General features: G+C 35.4%; 1 protein-coding gene across 1 annotated transcript in view; it reads left to right on the forward strand.

Annotated features, from left to right (window-relative positions):
• Window positions 1–19,830, forward strand: part of slit1b (slit homolog 1b (Drosophila)) — a 69,824-nt gene extending 49,994 nt beyond the window's left edge. The window contains exons 21-37 of the mRNA XM_065259414.2: window positions 2,873–3,011; window positions 3,128–3,196; window positions 4,864–4,935; window positions 5,024–5,095; window positions 5,451–5,522; window positions 5,964–6,127; window positions 6,197–6,321; window positions 6,428–6,522; window positions 6,618–6,757; window positions 9,042–9,138; window positions 9,779–9,916; window positions 10,250–10,475; window positions 15,059–15,189; window positions 15,270–15,424; window positions 15,492–15,792; window positions 15,981–16,192; window positions 18,404–19,830. Coding sequence (XP_065115486.1) covers window positions 2,873–3,011; window positions 3,128–3,196; window positions 4,864–4,935; window positions 5,024–5,095; window positions 5,451–5,522; window positions 5,964–6,127; window positions 6,197–6,321; window positions 6,428–6,522; window positions 6,618–6,757; window positions 9,042–9,138; window positions 9,779–9,916; window positions 10,250–10,475; window positions 15,059–15,189; window positions 15,270–15,424; window positions 15,492–15,792; window positions 15,981–16,192; window positions 18,404–18,648 — 2,453 coding nt within the window. The 3' untranslated portion in view covers window positions 18,649–19,830. The remainder of the gene's footprint in view (window positions 1–2,872; window positions 3,012–3,127; window positions 3,197–4,863; window positions 4,936–5,023; window positions 5,096–5,450; window positions 5,523–5,963; window positions 6,128–6,196; window positions 6,322–6,427; window positions 6,523–6,617; window positions 6,758–9,041; window positions 9,139–9,778; window positions 9,917–10,249; window positions 10,476–15,058; window positions 15,190–15,269; window positions 15,425–15,491; window positions 15,793–15,980; window positions 16,193–18,403) is intronic.
• Window positions 19,831–22,802: the final 2,972 nt, after the last annotated feature.

Genomic DNA, 22,802 nt, shown 5'->3' on the forward strand with positions numbered 1-22,802 from the left:
GTAGACAAATGTTGTTTTATGAATGACAAGTGGTGGTTTTATAGCATTTAGCATGCAGTTGTTGTGCCTTGCAGCTAATTCATTATAATGGCATACATATAAATAATAATATAAAATTAGGGCTGCACGATTTGGGTAATTTTTCCCATTGCGGTTATTCGTGGTAATATTGCGATGTGCCGTTGCGATTATAATAAATGGTATCATGAGTCAACTTGATGGGTTTTAAGGAAAATACACACACAGTTTAGTATAATGCTAAAATGTGTATTTGTAAAACTAGTTTCAGTAATCTTAAATCCAAAATACCGCCATACAACAGACATAGAGTTTTTTTTTAGCTACCAGATCACTGTCAACCTCCTCTGCATCCATCTTCGCTCTGGTATTTCTACGCTGCGCACACACAAGTGACGACGCACACCACACACACGTGCATGCCACACATGCACTGCCTTTTTTGTTAGTTTTTCTTTCTTTTTTAAACAGCAAGGAAAATCTTCAAACTGTTATCAGAAGGTTTGTGTTAACAAGTCCACACATTTATTTATTTAATATAATTGCAACGTTTTGCTGTCATATAATTGCACAGGCTGACATTGCGATTGTGATGCGATTAATTGTGCAGCACTATATAAAATAATATAAATAATTTGATCAAACGTACGGGTAATAAAAATTAATCCATAACCTCATCTGTAAACATGATAAGAGAATTACATAGGTCTCTGGATGGTGAAAACAACATCTCCCATCATTCCACTCTTCTATATAATAACATCATTAAAGGGAAACTCATATGGAAAATATGCTCATTTTCCAGCTCTCATAGAGTTTAACATTCGATTTTTACCGTTTTGGAATCCATTCAGCTGATCTCCAGGTCTGGCGGTAGCACTTTTAGCATAGCTTAGCACAATTCATTGAATGTGATTAGACCATTAGCATCGCGCAAAAAAGTAACCAAAGAGTTTCGATATTTTTTTCGATATTTTTTCTCAACTTGACTCTTCTGTAGTTACATCGTGTACTCAGACCGACGGAAAAATAAAAGTTGCGATTTTCTAGGCCAATATGGCTAGGAACTACACTCTCATTCTGGCGTAATAATCAAGGACTTTGCTGCCGTTAAATGACTGCAGGAGGCACAATGATATTTCGCAGTGCCTGAAAATAGTCCTTGCTATTGAAAGTTACCAGGGGGACTATTTTCAGGCACTGCGGAATATCATTGCGCCTCCTGAAGTCTTGTTACAGCAGCAAAGTCCTTGATTATTACAACAGAATGAGAGTCTACAATGAAAAAAATGATTCATTGAATTTAATACATTTTTTAAAGGTAAGTGGTTACAATTAGGGATTGCCCTTGAGTCCGAGTCATTTGATTTTGAGTATCTGCCGATACAGAATCCCGATCCGATACTTCTATAATACATAAAAAAAGAATAAAGAAGAGCGAAAAAAAAACCAGATCCAGGGTGTTCCTTATGTCATGCCGCACGCATTGCTGTTTCTATGGGGAGTCAAAAGGGTCTAACTCTGTGCCAGCGCATAACTATTGATGTGTTCTCTCTCTCTCTCTCTCTCTCTCTCTCATCTCTACAATGTGTAACGTGATCCTCCTGCGCGAATGCGCGTTCTTGAGGTTCTGAGTGAGACAAGGAGCTGCGTACTGATGTAGATTAACTGAGCACATAGTGACAAAAACGATCGACGTATCGTTTAAATGAGCGGTAAAAACCTAGTTTTGTCGCGCATGCACGAGTGTGTGAAGCTTTTGAATGAAAACACGTAATTATTCACGTCACTTCACACGCACCAGCACAGCGCGTACACTGGCGCGGAGCAGAGCGAGACCTTCAGTATGTGTGCGGTCCTGGCCCAATTTAAACCCTGCATATCCGAGTCCTGATTGAAAGATAACATCCGATTCCGATCGAGTCTGAAACCACATGATCGGGGCCGATTTCCGTCGGATCGGGACATCCCTAGTTGCAATCAATTTATTCAAGCTACATTTAAACAAAAAAGATTAGTAAAAGCTTTTGTTTAAATATAGCTTAAATAAATTGATTGCAACCACTTACCTTAAAAAAATGGATTAAATTCAATGAATAATTTTTTCAGTGTATATCGGCCTAGAAAATTGCAACTTTTAATTTTCCGTCGGTCTTAGTATATGATGTTACTACAGAGGAGTCAAGTTTTAAATAGGAAAAATAACAAAACTCTTTGGTTATTTTTTAGCGCGATGCTAATGGTATAATCAGATGCAATCGATTATGCTAAGCTACGCTAAAAGTGGTACCGCCAGACCCTGAGATCGGCTGAATGGATTCCAAAACGATAAAAATCAAATGTTTAACTCTAGGGGAGCTGGAAAATTAGCATATTTTTAAAAAAGTGGAGTGTCCATTTAAGCTTCGCTTTTGTTATTGTATAGAAAGTACGACTTCAAGTGGTGAAATCCTACATATTGTGCCTTTAAGTTCGTAAGATCCATTTAAATTATATTAAAATATGTATAAAAACTAAGAATTATACAACCAACATACGTTTCACATTAGTTTTTGAGTATAAAGAAAGCATCACCCTCTGTCTTTCCAAGCTGTCTTTTCCAAAATCATTGCTATAGGATTGCTATATGCACATTTACAATATTTTTAGTATATCTTTCTCCCTAACCTTTTTATAATTATAATTTATGTAAGACAATTTCCAAATACTGCAGAAGTTATGACATTTGTCATACTTGTTTGAATTCTGGATGACCAGTGGATATGATAGCAGGCACCCAAAATATCCTATCAACTGCAGTGCTATGGTATACATGACCGTTTGTCCAAACTCGCATCTATCTCTTCACTTGAAGCTATTGTCGAAGACAACACTGGCTGTGTCCCCAAGCCGGAGTGTCCCGAGGAGTGCAATTGTGTGGATACTGTGGTGCGCTGCAGTAACAAACACTTGGTTGGCCTTCCCCATGGCGTCCCACACAACGTCACTGAACTGTGAGTCATATTCAGGGGTGGGCGGAAGGCTAGAGTTTATGCAAATGCTTTGAGATTCCTGTCTGGCAACATTTCCGTATCTCATTAACTCAATGATGCACTTCCTGTCTCCATAGATACCTGGATGGGAATCAGTTTGTTGCCGTACCCAAAGAGCTTTCAACATTTAAGCACCTTCAGCTCGTGTAAGTGTGTTATACTTGAACCATGACCCACCCTGATGGCTCTGGTTTTATTATGGCAGTTCTACATTTAGCCACTAGGGGCAATCTGTCTAATATTTTGTATTTTGTATTCACAAACCTTAAAATGAGCAAAGCATGTGTTTAATGACATACAGTATGGTATCTTCCAAAGAATAGTCATCCTCATTTCTTTTATACACTGTAAAAATTTGGATTAATTTAAGTGAAAATTTAAGTTGATAAAGCTTACATTTTTAGAAGTTAACAATTGTGGTAATTTTTACTTGTAGTTGATAAAACTTTATTTAAATTTGTTTAAATATAAGTTTTTTATGTTGATCCATCTACCCCACTATATTTTTAATACATAAGAATAAGAATACATATAAATACATATTTAATTTATTTTTCCAACATAAACTGTAAATAATAAATATTATAAAACTACTAAATGGAAAACATGTGACAACCCACCTTCATTTTATACTACATATTTGTGTTTGCTTAAATGTATGAAAAAAAAATTTTTTCTTAAATTTTGAGGGTAGAATTTTCTTTTTTGTGTGTTTGAAGACAATAAGTTTTGTATTATATATATTTTATAAGCTCCTGTTTTTATTTGTCTCTACTGCATGTTTATGTTTTTACCAGACTGATCTAAAAGGGAATTTTTATAAAATATAAAGTATTGTAACGTTTTTATTATACAAAAGCCCCACCCCTAAAGCCAGTGTCATAAAAACGCACAAATAAGATCGTAAAATTTATAAGAATTCGCCCCCTCATAAAATGGTTATGAATTGCCATGAGATTGTGTTGGTATTTACTGTTACACTAAGCTGCTTTGCCACGTTGGGTAAAAAGGGACAACCCCGGCCATTGGATTAAATTAAACCAGAAAATATGTTTATATGTCCCAACAATGGGTTAAAAATAAATTATCCAGCCCTTTTGTGTATTCAAAACTAAGATCACTGATATTTAAAAATACATTTTAAAACAGCCTTAAATGATTCATTTAATTTATTATTTTTTTAAAGCAATCAATTAATTTAAGCTACATTTAAACAAAAGTTTTTTATAAAATTTTATGTTTAAATCATTAAATTTTTTACATTTTTGTTTAAATGTAGCTAAAATAGATTGATTGCAACCACTTACCTTAAAAAATGTAGGAAATTGAATGAATAATTTTTTTCAGTGTAAGGGGGCGTGCACACCAAAGCTTTTACGACGACGGCCGGCGTATGTTTTACATTTTTTTCCATGCTGAAAGCTGGAGCTCTGTGTTTTTTACATGCTCAATGCTAAGTGCAGAGAGTTGAAAAATATTGAACTTTGGGTGAAAAGCTCAGCTCGTCAATGTCGGTTCTCACACGGTCGTCCAATCACAGTGGAGGAGGGGCGGGATAAACATCACAGCAACCAAACGGCGCATCGTACAGCGACTGATAAATAAAGCAGAAGTATCATAGCTGAAGAAAGCTGGCAGTCGTCTGAAAAAAAGCTGGCAGTCGGCATCCGTTTGGAGCACTTATATAATTTTTATTACACTTTTGTATTATTACAATTTATTATTTGCTCATTTGTGCAAAAAATGTAATTTTATAAAATACATCTCTTATCTATATGATACTAACATCTTTTTTGTACTTTACACATTTTAGGGACTTGAGCAACAATAAAATCAGTTCCCTATCCAACTCATCTTTCGCCAACATGAGCCAGCTCACCACACTGTAAGTGTTTACCATACACACAACTGCATTAGATGACATAAGAGATGTCTTCTTTGTAATATCCGGCTTGTGTTTTTGTGTATTACAGCATCTTGAGTTACAATGCACTGAACTGTATTCCTCCTCTTGTGTTTGGAGGTCTGTCCTCTCTACGATTGCTGTGAGTGTCTCATACATACTACAGTTATGCGTATTCTTTTTAATATGTATTGTACAGTATTTGTAAAAAGAATACGTTACCAGAAATACTTTTATTTACATTTCATTCAGATGTTTTCAGAGTGCATTTACTATAGGCTGCTTTATTATATTGAATGCCTTCCCTGTATGTGTTTTATAATATTTTATGTGTTACATTGTTTTGAATCTATGACCTATTCTCTACAATTTGAGCTACAAAAATCCTAAAAATACTTTTTGTGGTTGTGAAAGTATTATGCTGTATTTGTTAAACAGTGAAGATCATTTGACCTTTCCTTAATCTATTTCCCTTTGCTGTTGTCTATTTATCTCAGCTCTCTTCATGGTAACAATATTTCCGAATTACACCAAGAAATCTTCAGAGATTCTGCATCTTTATCACACCTGTGAGTCGCACATGTTGTCTCTGTACACACAGTTACATTTGCACATGTATAAGGGTCAGTGACAAATGTATGAGATTATAAAGAGTATACTCCTAAAACTGTAGTTTTTTTATTGCTGATGTTAGTTTCCCACAGTTTATACCATTTCCTACAAGAAATTTGATTTAAAAATGTTTAATTTAAATAATTTCCACCTCATTTGGTTGTGTTGTATTTTATTGTATTTATTATTTGATTCAATTTAATTGTATTTATTATTTGATTTATTATTTTATTTAATTTGAATTATTAATTAATTTAATGTATTATTTAATTGTATTTGTAATTTAATTTAATTTAATTTAATATATAATTATATTATTAATAATATTTTATTTTATTATTTTATTTTATCATTACACCAACAAATTGATATTTTAAATCCGTGCATTCCTTATCAAGGGCCATCGGTGCAAATCCGCTCTACTGTGATTGTCGTATGCGTTGGCTGTCTGACTGGGTGAAAAGTGGGTATAAGGAACCCGGCATCGCCCGCTGTGCTGGGCCAAAGGGGATGGACGGAAAACTGCTGCTTACCACGCCAGGCAATAATTTCCAATGCACAGGTGAGTACAGAGAAATAAAGGAGCCATTGCTTATCATAAACAGTTTTTGAGCTCTCTAATGTTCCTCAGGCCTTGTGGATCCATCCGTGTCTGGGAAATGCAGTCCATGTTCCTCAAACCCCTGCCAAAATCAAGGCCGATGCCACAATGATCCTGTACATCTGTACAAATGCATCTGTCCTCAGGGTTACAAGGTAATAATCGTAAACCATATACAACGGCTTTGCTTTAACTTCAGTATACTGTATGACTGCAGTGCACCATCTGAATGATTTCTGCTCCGCGCTGGTGTTTGTTTAGGGAAAAAGCTGTGAGATTCCTATCGACGCCTGTGAAGGCAATCCATGTGTAAATGGAGGAACTTGCAACACGAAAGAGGCAAGAAAAGGCTTCAGGTGAAAACAAGCCCCTTGCTGTTGTTGTACTAATATTCACACCACTATACATAAACGACAGAGATGCACATCTATGTTTACATGTCTCTCTTCAGCTGTACGTGTCCTCTGGGATACGACGGTCAGTTCTGCGAGGTAGACGTCGATGATTGTGTAGATAACAAGTGTGAAAATGGCACCATCTGTGTGGATGGAGTGGGAAATTACACCTGTGTCTGTCCTCATCCCTTCTCAGGTAAATTTGACAACACATTACTTAAGGCACATTAAGCACTCACAAGCACAATGGTCAGGGACGGATTATGACTTTGATGCGCCGTGGGCAAGGACGTCTCGGAGCCCCCCACCTGTGTTGTACCATCATACAGGATTTACAATTGCGCTTAACAAGCATGTAAAATATGCACATTGTGTTTACTCTTTATTTAATTTAAATTGTTAAAAACATTTCAGTCTCAACGTTGGAAATCTGTCCTTTAGATAAGTAAAAATAGATTAAATGCACCAAACAGGCTGCCATTAACATGGGAAATAAAAACAGTACGCCCCTTCAGATGAACTCACTCAGAACGCGCACACCAATACGCCGTCTGTTTTTTTTTACCTGGACACGTTTAAATTTCACAAAAAACGTATTTAAATCGGTTATGGGGGTTATTAAATCAGCTTTTAAACATGACGTATTAGGGTATAGTCTCACAAAATCTCATCTGACGTGCACGTTTTAAGCTGACAGGAATAGCTTCAAGGAAAACACCATAGTTTTTCAATATTTTACTATGTTCTTACCTCAACTAGACAAATGAATACATTCCTATCTTTATTCAATGCGTGCATTTATTATGTGTACAGCGCATTGTGCCTGTGTTAGCATTTAGCCTAGCCCCATTCATTCCTTAGGATCCAAACAGGGATGAATTTAGAAGTGCCGCAAACTAAGTGCTCTTCCGCCATACAATATAGTTCTCATTTTTTATTTCATGCCATCATACTTGTGTAACTACTCATGTAACAGTCTTTAAATAGGGAAAACATGGAAGTGTTTGGTGGCTTCTAAATTCATCCCTGTTGGGATCCTAAGAAATGAATGGGGCTAGGCTAAATGCTAACACATTCACGACGTGCTGTACAAAGATTAAGTGCACGCATTGAAAAAAGATCGGTATGTATTCATTTGTCTAAGTTGAGGTAAGAACATCGTAAAATATTGAAAAACGGTGGTGTTTTCCTTTAATATAAAACGTTGGATTTAGCTTAGCTGATGGGTATCTTTTCTGGTTTCCTTCAGGAAAACTCTTCGGACGTCATCGAAATCCAGTTCCCCCCAAAATTCAAAAAAATCCACTCGCTCAACAGTGTTGAAATGTAGGGCTGGGTATCGATTCAGATGTTCCAGATCGTTTCGATTTTGATTCGCAAGCTATCGGTTCGATTTCGATTCTAGATTCAATTTAATTCAAATTTAAATTAGGGCTGTCAAAAGATTAATCGTGATTAATCACATCTAAAATAAAAGTTTGTGTTTACATAACATATGTGTGTGTAGTGTGTATAATTAATATTTATATATAAAAACACACACAGTCATGTATATATTTAAGAAAAATTGGTTATATTTATATATAAAATATTTATATTTCTATATAATATAAATTATATAAATGTTTATACAGTATATAAATGCAAATATTTCTTAAATATACACATGAATGTGTGTGTATTTATATATACATAATAATTATACACATTACACACACACATATGTTATGTAAACACAAACTTTTATTTTAGATGTGATTAATCACGATTAATCTTTTGACAGCCCTAATTTAAATACTATATTAATAAAAAAGAACATTGAACAGCAGTTTACAAGTGGGTAATTAATAAAAGAATTAAAAGCCACAACACTATTGTCGTCGTCTTGCTTGATCTAAAATGCTTCCATACCTCTAACTTTTTATGTGAAGGTGGCATCAATGTCTATGAAGCACCTGAAACCGCCATTTTAAGCACTGAATAAATAAAGGACAGGTTCGCCTCTCGCTCCTGGGTAACATCGCGCAACGCAAAAAAAGAGGGTGACATCTAGTGAAGACTAGTAATTCGATTAACGTTAATCTTATGTTCAATGTTTGTGAAAATAAATATAAAAAGAAAAAAATCGATTCTGCTCTTGAGAATCGATTTTGATTCTATCTACCACATAAAAAAAACGATTAATCAAAAAATATTTATTTATTAAAAACACTATTTCACAGTATTTAGCGCTATTTCATGGAAATAAAATTAAAAAAATTATATACAAAATTTACACGCAGTAAACTTGCAAGGGACCCCTGCTGGTGGTCCGGTGCCCAATAGCCCCCTGCGTTAATCCGTCCCTGATAATGGTGGCAGCTCATGGAGTACAAAAATGTTTTTCAGTTACAATAAACTGCTTTTTTCACAATACAATAGACCCTACTATATTCTGGATGTTAGAGATGAAGTGAATGAAGTGTAAATGTACATTACAGGCCCAAAATGTGAAGAGTATGAGGAAGATCTGTGTTATCCTGGACAAAATCCTTGCCATCGTGGCTCTACTTGTATACCAACAGTCACAGGACCAAAGTAAGTATATTGTGTAACTGAGATGTTTTGGTACAATTGTTTCACTTTCAAAAGATTTTAGGAATATTAGGAAACTATGGTTTTAATCAGTGGTTTTCAAACTGGGGGCCGCGAGATGGTGCCAGGGGGGCCCCAGTTTTATGACATTTTATAAAATACATTCATTTATCATGAATTCTGTGTAATTATACCTAAAAAATAATAAGACAACTAACCAACAGCACTACTAGGTATAATTTTATATGTTTTGTTTAATTTTTTGTCATAAATTTTCTTTTGGGGGGCCGCGAAAAAATGCACTGTACACAAGGGGGGCCGCACACTGATAAAGTTTGGGAACCACTGGTTTAAATCACCTGTGCTTGACACTTTTCATTCCATTAAAGTTTATTTCTGTAGCGTGTTTTCACAAATTTGCATTGTTGCATAGCAGCTTTACAGCAAATGCATAGTTATAAACACAGTATTGTATTTTATTATTGTATTATATATTATTGTTTGTTTATACATGCTATCATTACAAATTAGTCTACAAAAGATGTACATTAATTATTGTAAAATTATCAATATTGTAATAAATTATTTACTGTATATATTATGTCTTGTTCTGAATTGTCACGTCATGTGTGTTTGTTCTTAGATGCATCTGTCCGCCTGGTTTTGTTGGAGATGACTGCAGTATAGATTATAATGAATGTAATGGGCATTATTGTCAGAATGGGGCTCGGTGTGTAGATCATGTAGCAGGTTATACCTGTGTTTGCCCACAGGGTTACAGGTGAGTCAACATAAACCACTCAATAATATTCTTGATTCTGATTGGTTGACAAACAACAAATTGTGATGATGATTCTGATGAACTATCGAGTTATAAAGTGCTTCTGGATGTGGTGTGAAAAAGTGTTGGCCCCCTTCCTGATTTTTGCATGTTTGTCACACTTTAATGTTATAGATCATGAAACAAATTTAAATTGGAATACAAAATAACACAACATGCCGTTTTTAAATGAAGGTTTTTATTATGAAATGTGTTAAAATTATCTGCTGTGATAAATGGAACCAGGCAGTTTAAATTAAAGAAATGTGCTATTTAATCGTTGTTTTTATGCAGTGGTCGGTTATGTGAAGTGGCTCTTATTCCATCCGGCTGCGAGTTGGTGCACTGTGAGAATGGCGCCCCCTGTGTGGAGAGTGAAGCAGGTGCAGCGTGTCAATGTCTGCCTGGATTCGGGGGGTCACATTGTGAAAAGCTTCTCAGTGTTAACTTCATCGACAGAGACTCGTACCTGCTGCTGAGTGACCTTAAAAACTGGCCCCAGACCAACATCACTCTACAGGTACATCTGAAGAAGCCACGCATGCAAATAAAAGTGTTTATATGTACAGCACTGTGCAAAAGTCTTATGCCACCATCACCAGCTTTTGTTGTTTAGTCTTTTTTAAGATAGAAGGAGAAAACACAGGAAATATGTACACAAAATTAAAAACAAAACCAATTTCAGAACTACAGTAAATGTCTTCTTCAGACATCAGTCAGTATTTAGTGTGACCTCTCTTGGTGCGAAACACATCTTCAGCTTTTTTGAGGAGTCTGAAGTCCTGAAGTCATTCGATAAGAATTTGAAATTACGATTTAATTTTATTTAGGTTTAAAAAATTCCAGTTAAGTGGAAGAGGAGGTTATATACTTGACACTTCAGCTTTTACTTTTATACTGTATTTAATACACATTTCCTTTATTTTTTAGTTGTATTCTAATAAAGAGACTGAGAAATTATTATATATGAGCGCTATACAATTGCAAAAACAACAAATCTAATGGTAGCATGGTGGCCTTAGACTTTTGCACAGTACTGTATATAGCTAATGCATATTTCTAGATAATCAAACAAGTCCTTAAACCTGAAAACAACTGACCTCATGGCACACAAACATCTGTTAAACATGTAAATATAAATGTAATTTAAAGAAACATATGTCTAAGTAACTGTATCCATTTTGGTCTCAGCTGTTGTACATTAGGTGACAGATGTGTTTACATTTCTTCATGTAAAGCGGCTTTGAAACAATGCAACATTGTATTAAAAATTCTATATAAATATATTTGAATTGAATATATAAAATAATACCAAAAAATAAACACAGCTACACACTGTAAAAATTATTTTCAAGAAAAACAATCTTAGTATTTTTGTCTTGTTTTCTAAAAATTCTTAAATGAAGATGCGTTTTCTTGATGACCAAAACGACCCACGAAAATAAGTCTAGTTTTTAGACCAAAAATATCAAATTTAAGTGATTTTGTGCATTTTTCTAGAATTTTCCTTCAATTTAGTGTTTAAGAAAAATGTTCAAGATTTTTTACTTAACACATTGGCAGATTTTTTTGCTTGTTTTATGCGCAATATCACTTAATAAAAATCACTTTGATAAATTTGACTTATTTTCTGGGGTCGTTTTGCTCATCAAGAAAATACATCTTAATTTAAGAATTTTTAGATATTTTTACTGAAAACAAGACAAAAGTACTAAGAATTTTTTTCTTGAAAATCATTTTTTGCAGTGTAGGACTGTGTGTTTTTAAAGGTCCCAAAATATACCATTTAGGAACAGGTATGTATACATTTGGTATCAATATGTGACTTAAAGTTACCAATATGCACTTCTTAGTTACAAAAGTGTACTTTTAAAAGGGTAACAACCCATTGACAGCTTTTGTGCCTTTCTTTATAAAAATTGGCGTATTCTGGATAAATAATTGTTCTTCCACCATGATCCATACAGTTAAAGGAAAACACCACCGTTTTTCATTATTTTACTACGTTCTTACCTCAACTTAGATGAATTAATACATACCTATCTTTTTTCAATGCGTGCACTTAATGTTTGTACAGCCAGGGCCGGTTCTAGATATTTGGAGGCCCTAGGCAAAATTTATGTTGGAGGCCCCTCACACCCCTCTAATTTTCAGAATAATCTGAGAAAGTGTTTTCCTACCCTGTAAGAAATCAAAGCAACTGTAAACCTCCGTCACCACAATGAAAGGACCGCCTCTCCCCTCATTAGATTGGACAATGGAAAGACGCAAATGATGTTGGGCGCTTTTCCGCGCAACGCTCCTTCAAAAGCACGTGCTGCGGCCGGCGGCAAAAAACTGCAAGGCATTCGGCGCACATAAACAGCGCGCAAACGCTCCCTGCCCATAGAATATCATTCAAAAAAGGCGTCTACAGCTGTCATAAACGCGTTTGGTGTGATCAGCCCCTTACTGAACCAATATACAGTATAAAGTTATCTATTAGACTATGGATATATTCATATGTATTTCAATACCTTTTTATACCTTAAATATCCACAATAACGCCAGTTTTTTTTACTTTAAATACAAACTTTTTTAACTTGACTATTTTGATAGTCAGCTCCCCATGCAATGCTATCGTGCACACCCATTCAAAGTATCTAAACAGAGTCGGCAACGCTCAAGTTTGATCTGTCCTGAAATGATGTTGATAAACAGAACAAAGCTAAGATAATTTTTTAAATGCATTATTTTAAAATACCTGCATCATGTGCTGAACTGTCTTTGCATGCCGCTTTTGCTAAGCAGGAAAAGGACGTGATAGCTGCTTTCAGTGTCACTCAAAGTGGGTCAGCTGCAGAGATTTGAATGTTGTTCATCTAGGCTTCTTTAACTTCATGAGGTGCTGCAAGAACCGACAGGTGGATGATATCAAAGCACCGCGAGAGTGAATCGAGAAATCATACAGAGGAGTTTGTTTATCAATCATTCTCACGTTACTTTGATGTCAAACGCCTGCGGTTCTTATGGCGGCGGCGCCGCATAAAGTCAAACTCACCTTAAACCTGTATTTATTGCTGTTGGACTAGCGCACATGGATTTGGCAGTTATGGAGTCCCCCCTCCAAGCTTGAGGCCCTAGGCATTTGCCTTCTCTGCCTATAGCTAGCGCCGGCCCTGTGTACAGCGCTACTTGAATGTGTTAGCATTTAGCCTAGCTCCATTCATTCCTATGGCTCCAAACAAAAGTTTTATTTTGTGCCACTATACTTACTCGTGTAACTACTCATGTAAGGGCACACTCACATTATCCAAACCAAACCAAACCATGCCCCAGCGCGATTGTCACCCCTCCCTACTCCCCCAGGTAGACGCACTCACACTGTACTTTTTATCGATCGAGTCTGAGCACGCTTTCGTCATTAAGATGCGATTTTTTTTAAAAAGCAGGAAGTAAAGCTCGCTCTTAACACTGGAACCCACCGTAATGATAAGTCTGTGTTTTTTATTCGGAGTCGTTTGGTGCGCGATAACAGACAGCCCTCTCACATGTCATCATATTGCTTAGTTGATCTGTCACGTGCGCAGCTCGGACATTCACGTAACCCCGCTGCGCGCATCAAAAGGTTTTTACGGCGGGAGATGAAGGTGAGTGGTCGCGCAACTGACGTCTTCACCTTTTGAATCGCGCTCAGGCGCGATTGCGCTCACACCACAGCCTGAACCGCGCTCCGGCCCACCTCTGCAACCCGGCCGCGGCGCGATTAACTAATCCGCGCCCAGGCGCGGAACAGAGCGATCACACTAATCAAACAAACCAGGCTTTGGGGGTCAAACGCGCCCGAGTTTGGTTTGGATAGTGTGAGTGCGCCCTAAGAGTCTTTAAATAGGGAAAACATGGAAGTGTTTGGTAGCTTCTAAATTCATCCCTGTTTGGAATGAATGTGGATAGGCTAAATGCTAACACATGCACGAGGCACTGTAAAAGTTCATACATTGAAAAAAGATAGGTATGTATTAATTCATCTAAGTTGGAGTAAGAATATAGTAAAATATTGAAAAACTGTGGTGTTTTCCTTTAAGTTAGTTTATTATATATAATGACTTACTATTAAATAAACACCAGCGGCCAGCGTATGTTTTCAATTGTTTCCAGTGGAAGCGCAGTGTTTTTCCAAAAAATGCAGCTGGTGTTTTTTCCACCCTTGGCGGTTTCTAGATTTGAAAAATATTCAACTTTGGATGAAAAGTTTATCTCGTCAAAGTCAATTCTCACACGGCTGTCCAATCACAGTGGAGGAGGGGCGGGATAAACATCACAACAACGACTGCTAAACAAAGCTAGCAGTCGACGTTTAAAAGCTTTGGTGTGCACACCCCCTTATAATGTATATCAGTGGTTCTCAAATTTTTCGGCGTGTGCCCCCCTTGTGTAGGGTGTATCCCTTCTCGACCCCCTCCAAAGAAAATTCATGACATAAAACAATCTCAAACTTAGAATTTGAATTAAACAAAACATATTAAAAACTTCATTAAATGACACAATAGTGTTGCTGGTTAGTAGCCTTATTTTTCCGAGGCTATTGCACAGAATTTTATGAATTTGATTTGGGGCCCCCTAGCACCATTTCAAGCCCACTACTGTATATAATACACTACTGCATATAGATGGCATTTTAACATTTGTTATTTAATACATTTATTATTTAATACAGTTGTGTACAAGATAACATTTATAGTGCAATCAATGTACATAAAATAAAACATATATGAATTACACCTGCTGAAATATTCTTGCTATTTTCATTTCCAGTTATTTAAGAATCATGCATGCATTCAAAGTATTCATTTCACCAGTTTATGTTCCTTGTAAATGGATCCCATGACCTTGGTGTAACCAAGTACTAGGCTACTAGTCAAGCCACGGGATTAAAATTCACACAAAGTTAAAATACGCTTTTGTATCAAATGACGCTTATTGTTGGCTCCTTTTATAAAACGATAAATGCTCTCATTTGAGTCACCTTGGATAAAAGTGAATAAATGTAAGTGAAAAGCTATTCTCGGTTCAGTTCTGAATGCCACGCAACCGTACTGTACTTACTGTAAACTTTGATTGCAGGTCTCTACGGCGGAGGACAATGGCGTCCTTCTCTACAATGGAGTCAATGACCACATTGCTGTAGAGCTGCACGAAGGACACGTCAAAGTGACCTACGATTCAGGAAACCAGCCAGGCAGTACTATTTACAGGTGCTTAAATAAAGGTCAGACTCAACTAATAGCACGTACATGTGAGAATCGCTAACGCGCCTGCTTGCCTATTTCCATAGCTCGGAAATAGTGAACGATGGAGAGTTTCATACAGTCGAGTTGGTTACATATGAACGGATGGTCAATTTATCTGTCGATGGAGGGCTTCCCACGACTCTAGACAGCCTGGGACACGTCCAACCTCTCATCAGAGACGCCCCACTATACGTCGGTGGTAAGATTCGCATTTGACATCTTAAATAGTTACCCAAACTCCCTCTAAATGGGTGTTTTTTCATCAGGTAAGCCTGAAAACGTCCAGTCGTTGTCGTTTAACCAGTGGCCGGGGCTTAATGGATCCAGTTTTCAGGGTTGCATTCGGAATCTGTACATTAATAACGAGCTACAGGACTTCACTCGTACCCAGATGAAGCCTGGGGTGGTGCCCGGGTGTCAGCCTTGTCAGGAACTCCGCTGTGTGCATGGACTGTGCCAACCGGCTACCGCTGTTGGACCCGTGTGTCACTGCAAGGCGGGTTGGGGCGGGCCACACTGTGATCAAGTCCTTCTTATGGCGGCCGTCAACCCTTGCCAGAAAAACAAGTAAGCACTTGGCTGTTTTATGCCATATTTGCACAATAGCGTCTTTGCAGAAATGTATTGCAGCTTCTTGATGTGCAGTATTGAATGTGTTCCCATCTAATGTGGTCTTAATGGCATTATTTGGATTATTTGCCCCAAGTCGTCAATTCCAAAAAGATCAATCTTTAAAATTGCTCTGTTTCCTGTAGGTGTGTCCATGGTACGTGTGTTCCAGTAGACATTCAGTCTTATCGCTGCGAGTGCGCAGAGGGTTTTCATGGCTCTTTATGCAGTCAACCTGAAGTTCCCCCAGATCCCTGTACAGCTCTCACCTGCCAACATGGCTACTGCGAGTTATCACAGACGGGTCAGGCACGGTGCATCTGTGACAGTGGCTACAGTGGCCGATTATGTGACATAGGTAAATGAAAGACATGTTACGCTCATGTTCATTATAAATATGTTTCACCCAAAAATACCATTTGTAAGTCAAAAATACAACGTAAGTCCATTTTAGTTCACTTCAAATTTGTGTTACAACCTTTACGTAAATGTGCAGGATAGCCACGCATTTTTGGGTAAACTGTTTCCTTAAAGGGATATTTCACTTTAAAATGAAAGTTCTGTCATCATTAACTCATCCTCATGTTGTTGTAAACCTGTCTGAATTTCTTTTTTCTGATGAACACAAAAGAAGATATTTTGAGAAATGATGGTAAACACACAGCAGTAAGTGACCATATGCTTCTATAGTAGGAATAAAAAAATATGATGGAATTTAATGGGTACCGTCACCTGTGTGCTTACCATCATTTATCAAAATATTTTCTTGGTCATTTATCACAATACTTCCAAAATATTTTTCCCACTATGGAAGTCTATGGTCACTTACTGCTGTGTGTTTACCATCATTTCTCAAAATATCTTCTTTTGTGTTCATCAGAAGAAAAAAATTCATATAGGTTTAGAACAACATGAGGATGAGAAAAGTATGAAAAAAAAATTCATTTTAAAGTGAACTGTCCCTTTAAGTTGAGTATGTATGACATTAACTCTTTGCACGCCATTGACGGGTTAATTAAGAGAAAACATTTGCATAAAAAAAATGTTCCTGATTAATTTTATGTTAATCTGAAATACTGCGATTATCCGCTAGATGGCGATCTTACCTCTAGTAATGAAAAAACTGAAGCCAAAACGTTATTTACTCATTTTAAACTCTGTGTATGTTTTGATAATCATTTTAAATCTGATCTCTAACGAAATCCCTTCCCAAAAATGCAATTATTTCAGCTTTTTGCTAAAAAGTTTGTATTTTTAAAGAAAGATACCCATATTTAAGAGTTTAATATACACTGCAAAAAATGAATTACTTACTTAGTACTTTTATCTTGTTTTCAGTAAAAATCTCAAAAAATTCTTAAATTAAGATGTATTTTCTTGACGAGCAAAATGAGTTTGTAAAATAATTCTAGTTTTTAGACAACAAAAAAATATACAATTTAAGTGAATTAGTTTTTAAAACAAGCAAAAACAAATCTGCCAATGAAATAAGAAAAATTCTCTTGAATTAAGATTTTTTTTAATTCCATTGACAGATTTTTTTGCTTGTTTTCTCTAACAAAATTCCTTCCCAAAACTGCAATAATTTAAGCTTTTAGCTTAAAAGTTTGTCTTTTTTAAGTATAGATACCCATATTTAAGAGTTTATAAGCAGAGAAAAATATACACTGCAAAATATGACTTCTTACTTAGTATTTTTGTCTTGTTTTCAGTAAAAATATCTAAAAATTCTTAAATTAAGATGCATTTTCTTGATGACCAAAATGAGCTTGGAAAATAATTCTAGTTTTTAGACAACAACAAAAAAGAAATTAAGTGAATTAGTGTTTAAAACAAGCAACAACAAAAATCTGCCAATGGAATAAGGAAATTTTTTTTGAAATAATTTTACTTTTTTCTTATTCCATTAGTAGATTTTTTTGCTTTTTAAAACACTAATTAACTTACATTTTATATTTATTGTCTAAAAACTATAATTATTTTTCTAGCTGATTTTGCTTATCAAGAAAATACATCTTAATTTAAGAATTTTTAGATATTTTTACCGAAAACAAGAAAAAAATACTAAATAAGAATATCCAATGGGATAAGAAAATGTTTCTTGAATTTTTCTTGAATTTAGTGTTTAAGAAAAAAAATTTTTGCTTACCCCATTGGCAGATTTTTTGCTTGTTTTATGCACAAAATCACTTAGATTTGATATTTTTGGTCTAAAAACTAGACTTATTTTCTTAGGTCGTTCTGCTCATCAAGAAAAAGCATCTTAATTTAAGAACTTTTAGATATTTTTACTGAAAACAAGACACAAATACTAAGAATTTCTTTTCTTGAAAATCATTTTTTTGCAGTAAGATGAAACGTTCCCCCCCTCCCCCGTTTTGTTTGTTTGTAGCAGAGGGTCTATTCTTTCATTTGATATATTTGTATGTTTATATATTTTTAGAAGAAAATTTTCCTGGAAGGCATTTTGTGAAAATCAAAAAAAGTGCTGGTGGGCAACTTTTCAAAAAATAGCTGGCGGGGAATGAGTTAATATTATTAATGTGTGTAAACTTTGCTTCGGTTTCAGTGTCTCCCTGTCAGGGTGAATCCGTGAGGGATTTCCAACGCATACGTCGCGGTGAAGTCCAGTGTCGGAGCACGCAGCCGCTGTCGTGGCTGGAGTGTCGCGGGGGCTGCAGGGCGGACACGGGCCTCTGCTGCACCAGTACCAGAGTACGGCGAAGACGCTACAGTTTTGAGTGTGACGACGGCAGTTCATTTACGCAGGACGTCGAGAAGACCGTTGAATGTGGTTGTGATAAGTGTGTGTAGTCATATTTAAAGACTAGGGGCTGCAGAGAAGAGAGTTAAAAGCTGGGACATATAGAAATAGAATGCATTCGTATCTATGTACCATGGACCATAATATCTGTGATGTAGAGGAGTTTGAAGAACTATTTAAGAGAAGATAACACTTGCATGAGAATGACTCATTCATTTCACATCTAAATGTTGTGAGCTAACCAACAACTGGATTAGTTGCTTAGTGGAATTTGATTAATTCGGTTTAACAGACAAGATGTTATACAGGCACTATAGTATTGATATCATTTTAAAAGCGGGGTGCATGATCTCTGAAAGCCAATGTTGACATTTGAAATCACCTAAACAAACACGCCCCTACCCCAATAGAATCTGGACCTTCTTTTGATAGACCCGCCCCACACATACACAATGCAGGCAACGATGTCGGTTAGTAGACACGCCCCTTACTGCTGATTGGTTACAAGTGTGTTTTGGTACTCAGCGATTTTCAAATATCATGCACCCCGCCTTTAATATCATTGTAAAGTATTTGTTTAACTTTAAGTTTGATTGTAATATATACTGTTTTTAATTTCAATATAGTATTTTTGTATGTTGAACACCGACTTTGGTGATGTACAATTTTTTACTTTTTAGTTTTCTACACACAGTTGTTTGACAGAGTAGTTTGTTTTTGTGTTTCCGTTCAAATGGTCTCACACAAATTTTGTTGTGACCTGATGCCGTTTCTATTTATTTCATTAAAGTTTTTGTCGTCAATTTTTCTTCTTTTTTGTGATTTACGTGGTTTTTGAGTACACTAGAGGTGCAAATAGGACTTCACAATACAATACAATACAATATCGATTCTCAGCCAGTGATACAAATACAATTTTGCATTTAAATTAAGTATAATCAGCTTGGTTTTAAAAAGTCATTTCAAATCTTGACTAGTTATGTATAGAAGGTTTTTCCTTTAATTTTAAATTAATTAATTAAATGATCAAATACAAATTTTTACAGCAAAATATGTCCCAAAATTAAATTATTTCATTTTAATCTTTACATCTGTACACATTCTGTGTTGCCTGTACCACCCCATGAGTACCAGGTCTTACTTCTCTGGGGAAAATGTGTCATTTTAACCGATTTGTGTTGATTTTGTGTTAAAATAAAAGTTGTTCCAATAATAATAATAATAATAATGTGTCTATTTTGGAACAACGTTGTCCCAAAACAAAAATGGAAAAATGGCTTTTGTGGAACAAACGTAATTTCCTGTAAATTTCCGCAAAGAACCAATAAAATAAACAAAATAAACAACTTAGTTCAAATCATAACTAAAGCGTATCAAAAACTACACTGAGCTAACGTTACGGTGTAAAATTAATGTATACAATGTTTACTACAGATCGCTGCCAAAGCTCCCTTCAAATAGCAGTGATCAATAATCGTTGTCTCCCCTCATCTTTAAGAAAACATATTTGTTATTTTCAATGCATTTTTTATTCCAGAGTTCAATTTAGCCACAAATCAGACCATTAAACAAACAGAAACTGGAATTTAAGTTCTGCCCAGACGCGCAACCACGACAACGCACGTGCCGTCAAATGAAACATTGATATAAAAGGTTTCATCGAATGCACTTGCGGTGACGCGTTTACGCGTCTGGTCGGAACTTTACTTCTAGTTTCAGTTTTTTTTATGGTCTGACTAGTTGCTAAACTGAACTCTTGAACAAATACCTTGTCGAAAATAACACGTTTTGGTTCCCTAGGTAAACTACGTGTTGTTTATTTTGCTTGTTATGTAAATAAACTACTTTAAAAGGACTTTGTTGTTATTTATTCTTAGCAGAGTTTACCGGAAGTTACGTGTTGACCACGAAAGCCGCTTGTTTATGTTGTTACTGCTGAAACGATCTTTACTATAAAAATGTATTGCTTTTTATTTTTCAATTTGATAGGGAGAATGCATTATTACCTTCAAAATAAAAAAAAACTAAAATCTTCAATTTTTGACATATTTTGCAACATTATGATATTTCGATTTTTTTATCGTTCAATTATTTAAATAATTTAAAATTGGCAGAAAAAACTTCTATAGTGTTGAGTAGCTGTAACTTAATCAAATAAAGCCAAATTATCTATTTAGTTATTTAAAGGAACAGTATGTAGGATTGTGGCCAAAATTGGTATTGCAATCACAAAACTTGTGGTTAGAACTGGTACTGCAATCACACAACTGGTGGCCAATACACAAAATGACAACATAAACATCAGTTGAGGGCTGCAACTCCATTTTTTAAATGACAATATCCTGGCCAGACCACTGTTGTCAGTGATATAAGTATTTGAAATGAAAATTATTTCTAATGTTTAGTGACATATGAGAGCCATTTTATGATTAATTGATATAAATTACTTACATACTGTTCCTTTAACTTTATTTGTTAAGATACAGCAACTAGTCAAGAAAGTTGAAATGACCAATTTGATTATTCTTAATTTTTTGTATGATGTTTGCCGATACCTGGAAAACGTATGTGATACAATTTCTAATTTATTCGATTCGGGGGGTATACTGATTGATTATTGATATTTAGATCGCATCCGACAGCAGACACAAAGTTTTCTGCCTCTGTTTTTCACTGGTACCACCGTTTTGTTGTTGCATTGCAATCTGACGCACATGCAGACAATAATATCACTAAATGAAACTGCATGCTTTGCCAGAAATGCGTAGACTAACATTAGGTGAACTTGTGGAGAGTGTCATAATAAAGGCATCTCATACCAATATTTTATTTGTGGCATGCATCGCATCATTAGCCATTTGATTGATGCATCGATCCATATCGGTGTGTTGTTACACCCCTAATGCATACACATTCATAAAGGTTGCACTGTATTAATGAATACATTTCATAGACTTCAAGCTTTTGCATAATAATTAATAATATTTGTCCCTAGGCTGTAAAAAAACCATTCAAGGTATTTTTTGTGATTTACTGTTTTCTATGTAAAGCCATCACTGAAAAAATGATTCATTGAATTTAATCAATTTTTTTAAAGTAAGTGGTTGCAATCAATTTATTTAAACTACATTTAAACAAAAAAGAATAGTAAAGTAAAATAAAATATAAAACTTTTTGTAGCTTAAATAAATTGATTGCAACCACTTACCTTAAAAAAATTATTAAATTCAATGAATCATTTTTTTCAGTGTACATGATGTAAAGAAGAGCATTCTGTGGAAATATATCCTCGATTTCTTTAATACTGACCAAGTAAGGTCAGGTCAAAGATTAAAAATCAAAATGAAATCAAACTGTGATTATCATTAAATTATGAGACTTTAGCCTGGATTACACAGACCGGGTCACATTTTGTATAACCGACCCCCTATACTCTTTATGATGTGGCTAATTTAAGCTTACAGTAGCAAAAATGTAAAAAAAAAAATGTACAAAATGTTTACAACTCATCTGAGAATATTTTAATATATATGGCTCATATTGCCAAACCTGTAGACACACACAATTTTTAGAATTAAACTGGATGGTTGGGAGGGTGGACAGTTAACCATTTGTTGGTTGTGTATTAGCTCAAGTCAAAAGATTCCACCCATTTTTGTCTCCAGATATGGCTTGGGTCCCTCCTTTCAATAAGCCTAGCAGGTAAAAAGTTTGATCAAAATACAAGTTTAATTCTAATACCTTATGATAAAATTAAGCAATAGTAATATTGCAAGTAATGCTTGGCTTGAGACATATGCATAGGACATAAGAAGGGTATGGATGAAGTAAAACCAATTTTTACAAACTACAAAAAAACAACAACACCTAGACAAGAGCTAGAATATACTAAATAATAAAACGAGAGAAAAGCTGAGCATGCACCATGTAAACATTATGCTGCTGCTATACTTCCAGCTGGCTGAAATCTACACAGCTATTTTTAACAGCCCTCAACAACCCACAATGCTTCAAATTAGCCATGATAACCTTTGTAGCAAAGTCCTTTAATCCAAGCTGTCTTAATGATTACAGAGTTGCTGTTATGTCTGTTGCTATGAAGGAATATTATCCTTACCTCATCCTGGTTTTTACTAACTTAAACCAGATACTCCAAACATCTATGTATCCATCTAAAGACTCTTCTGAAGCTTCTTCAATTATT

Source organism: Paramisgurnus dabryanus, chromosome 24 (assembly GCF_030506205.2).
Source record: "Paramisgurnus dabryanus chromosome 24, PD_genome_1.1, whole genome shotgun sequence".
NCBI lineage: Eukaryota > Metazoa > Chordata > Actinopteri > Cypriniformes > Cobitidae > Paramisgurnus > Paramisgurnus dabryanus.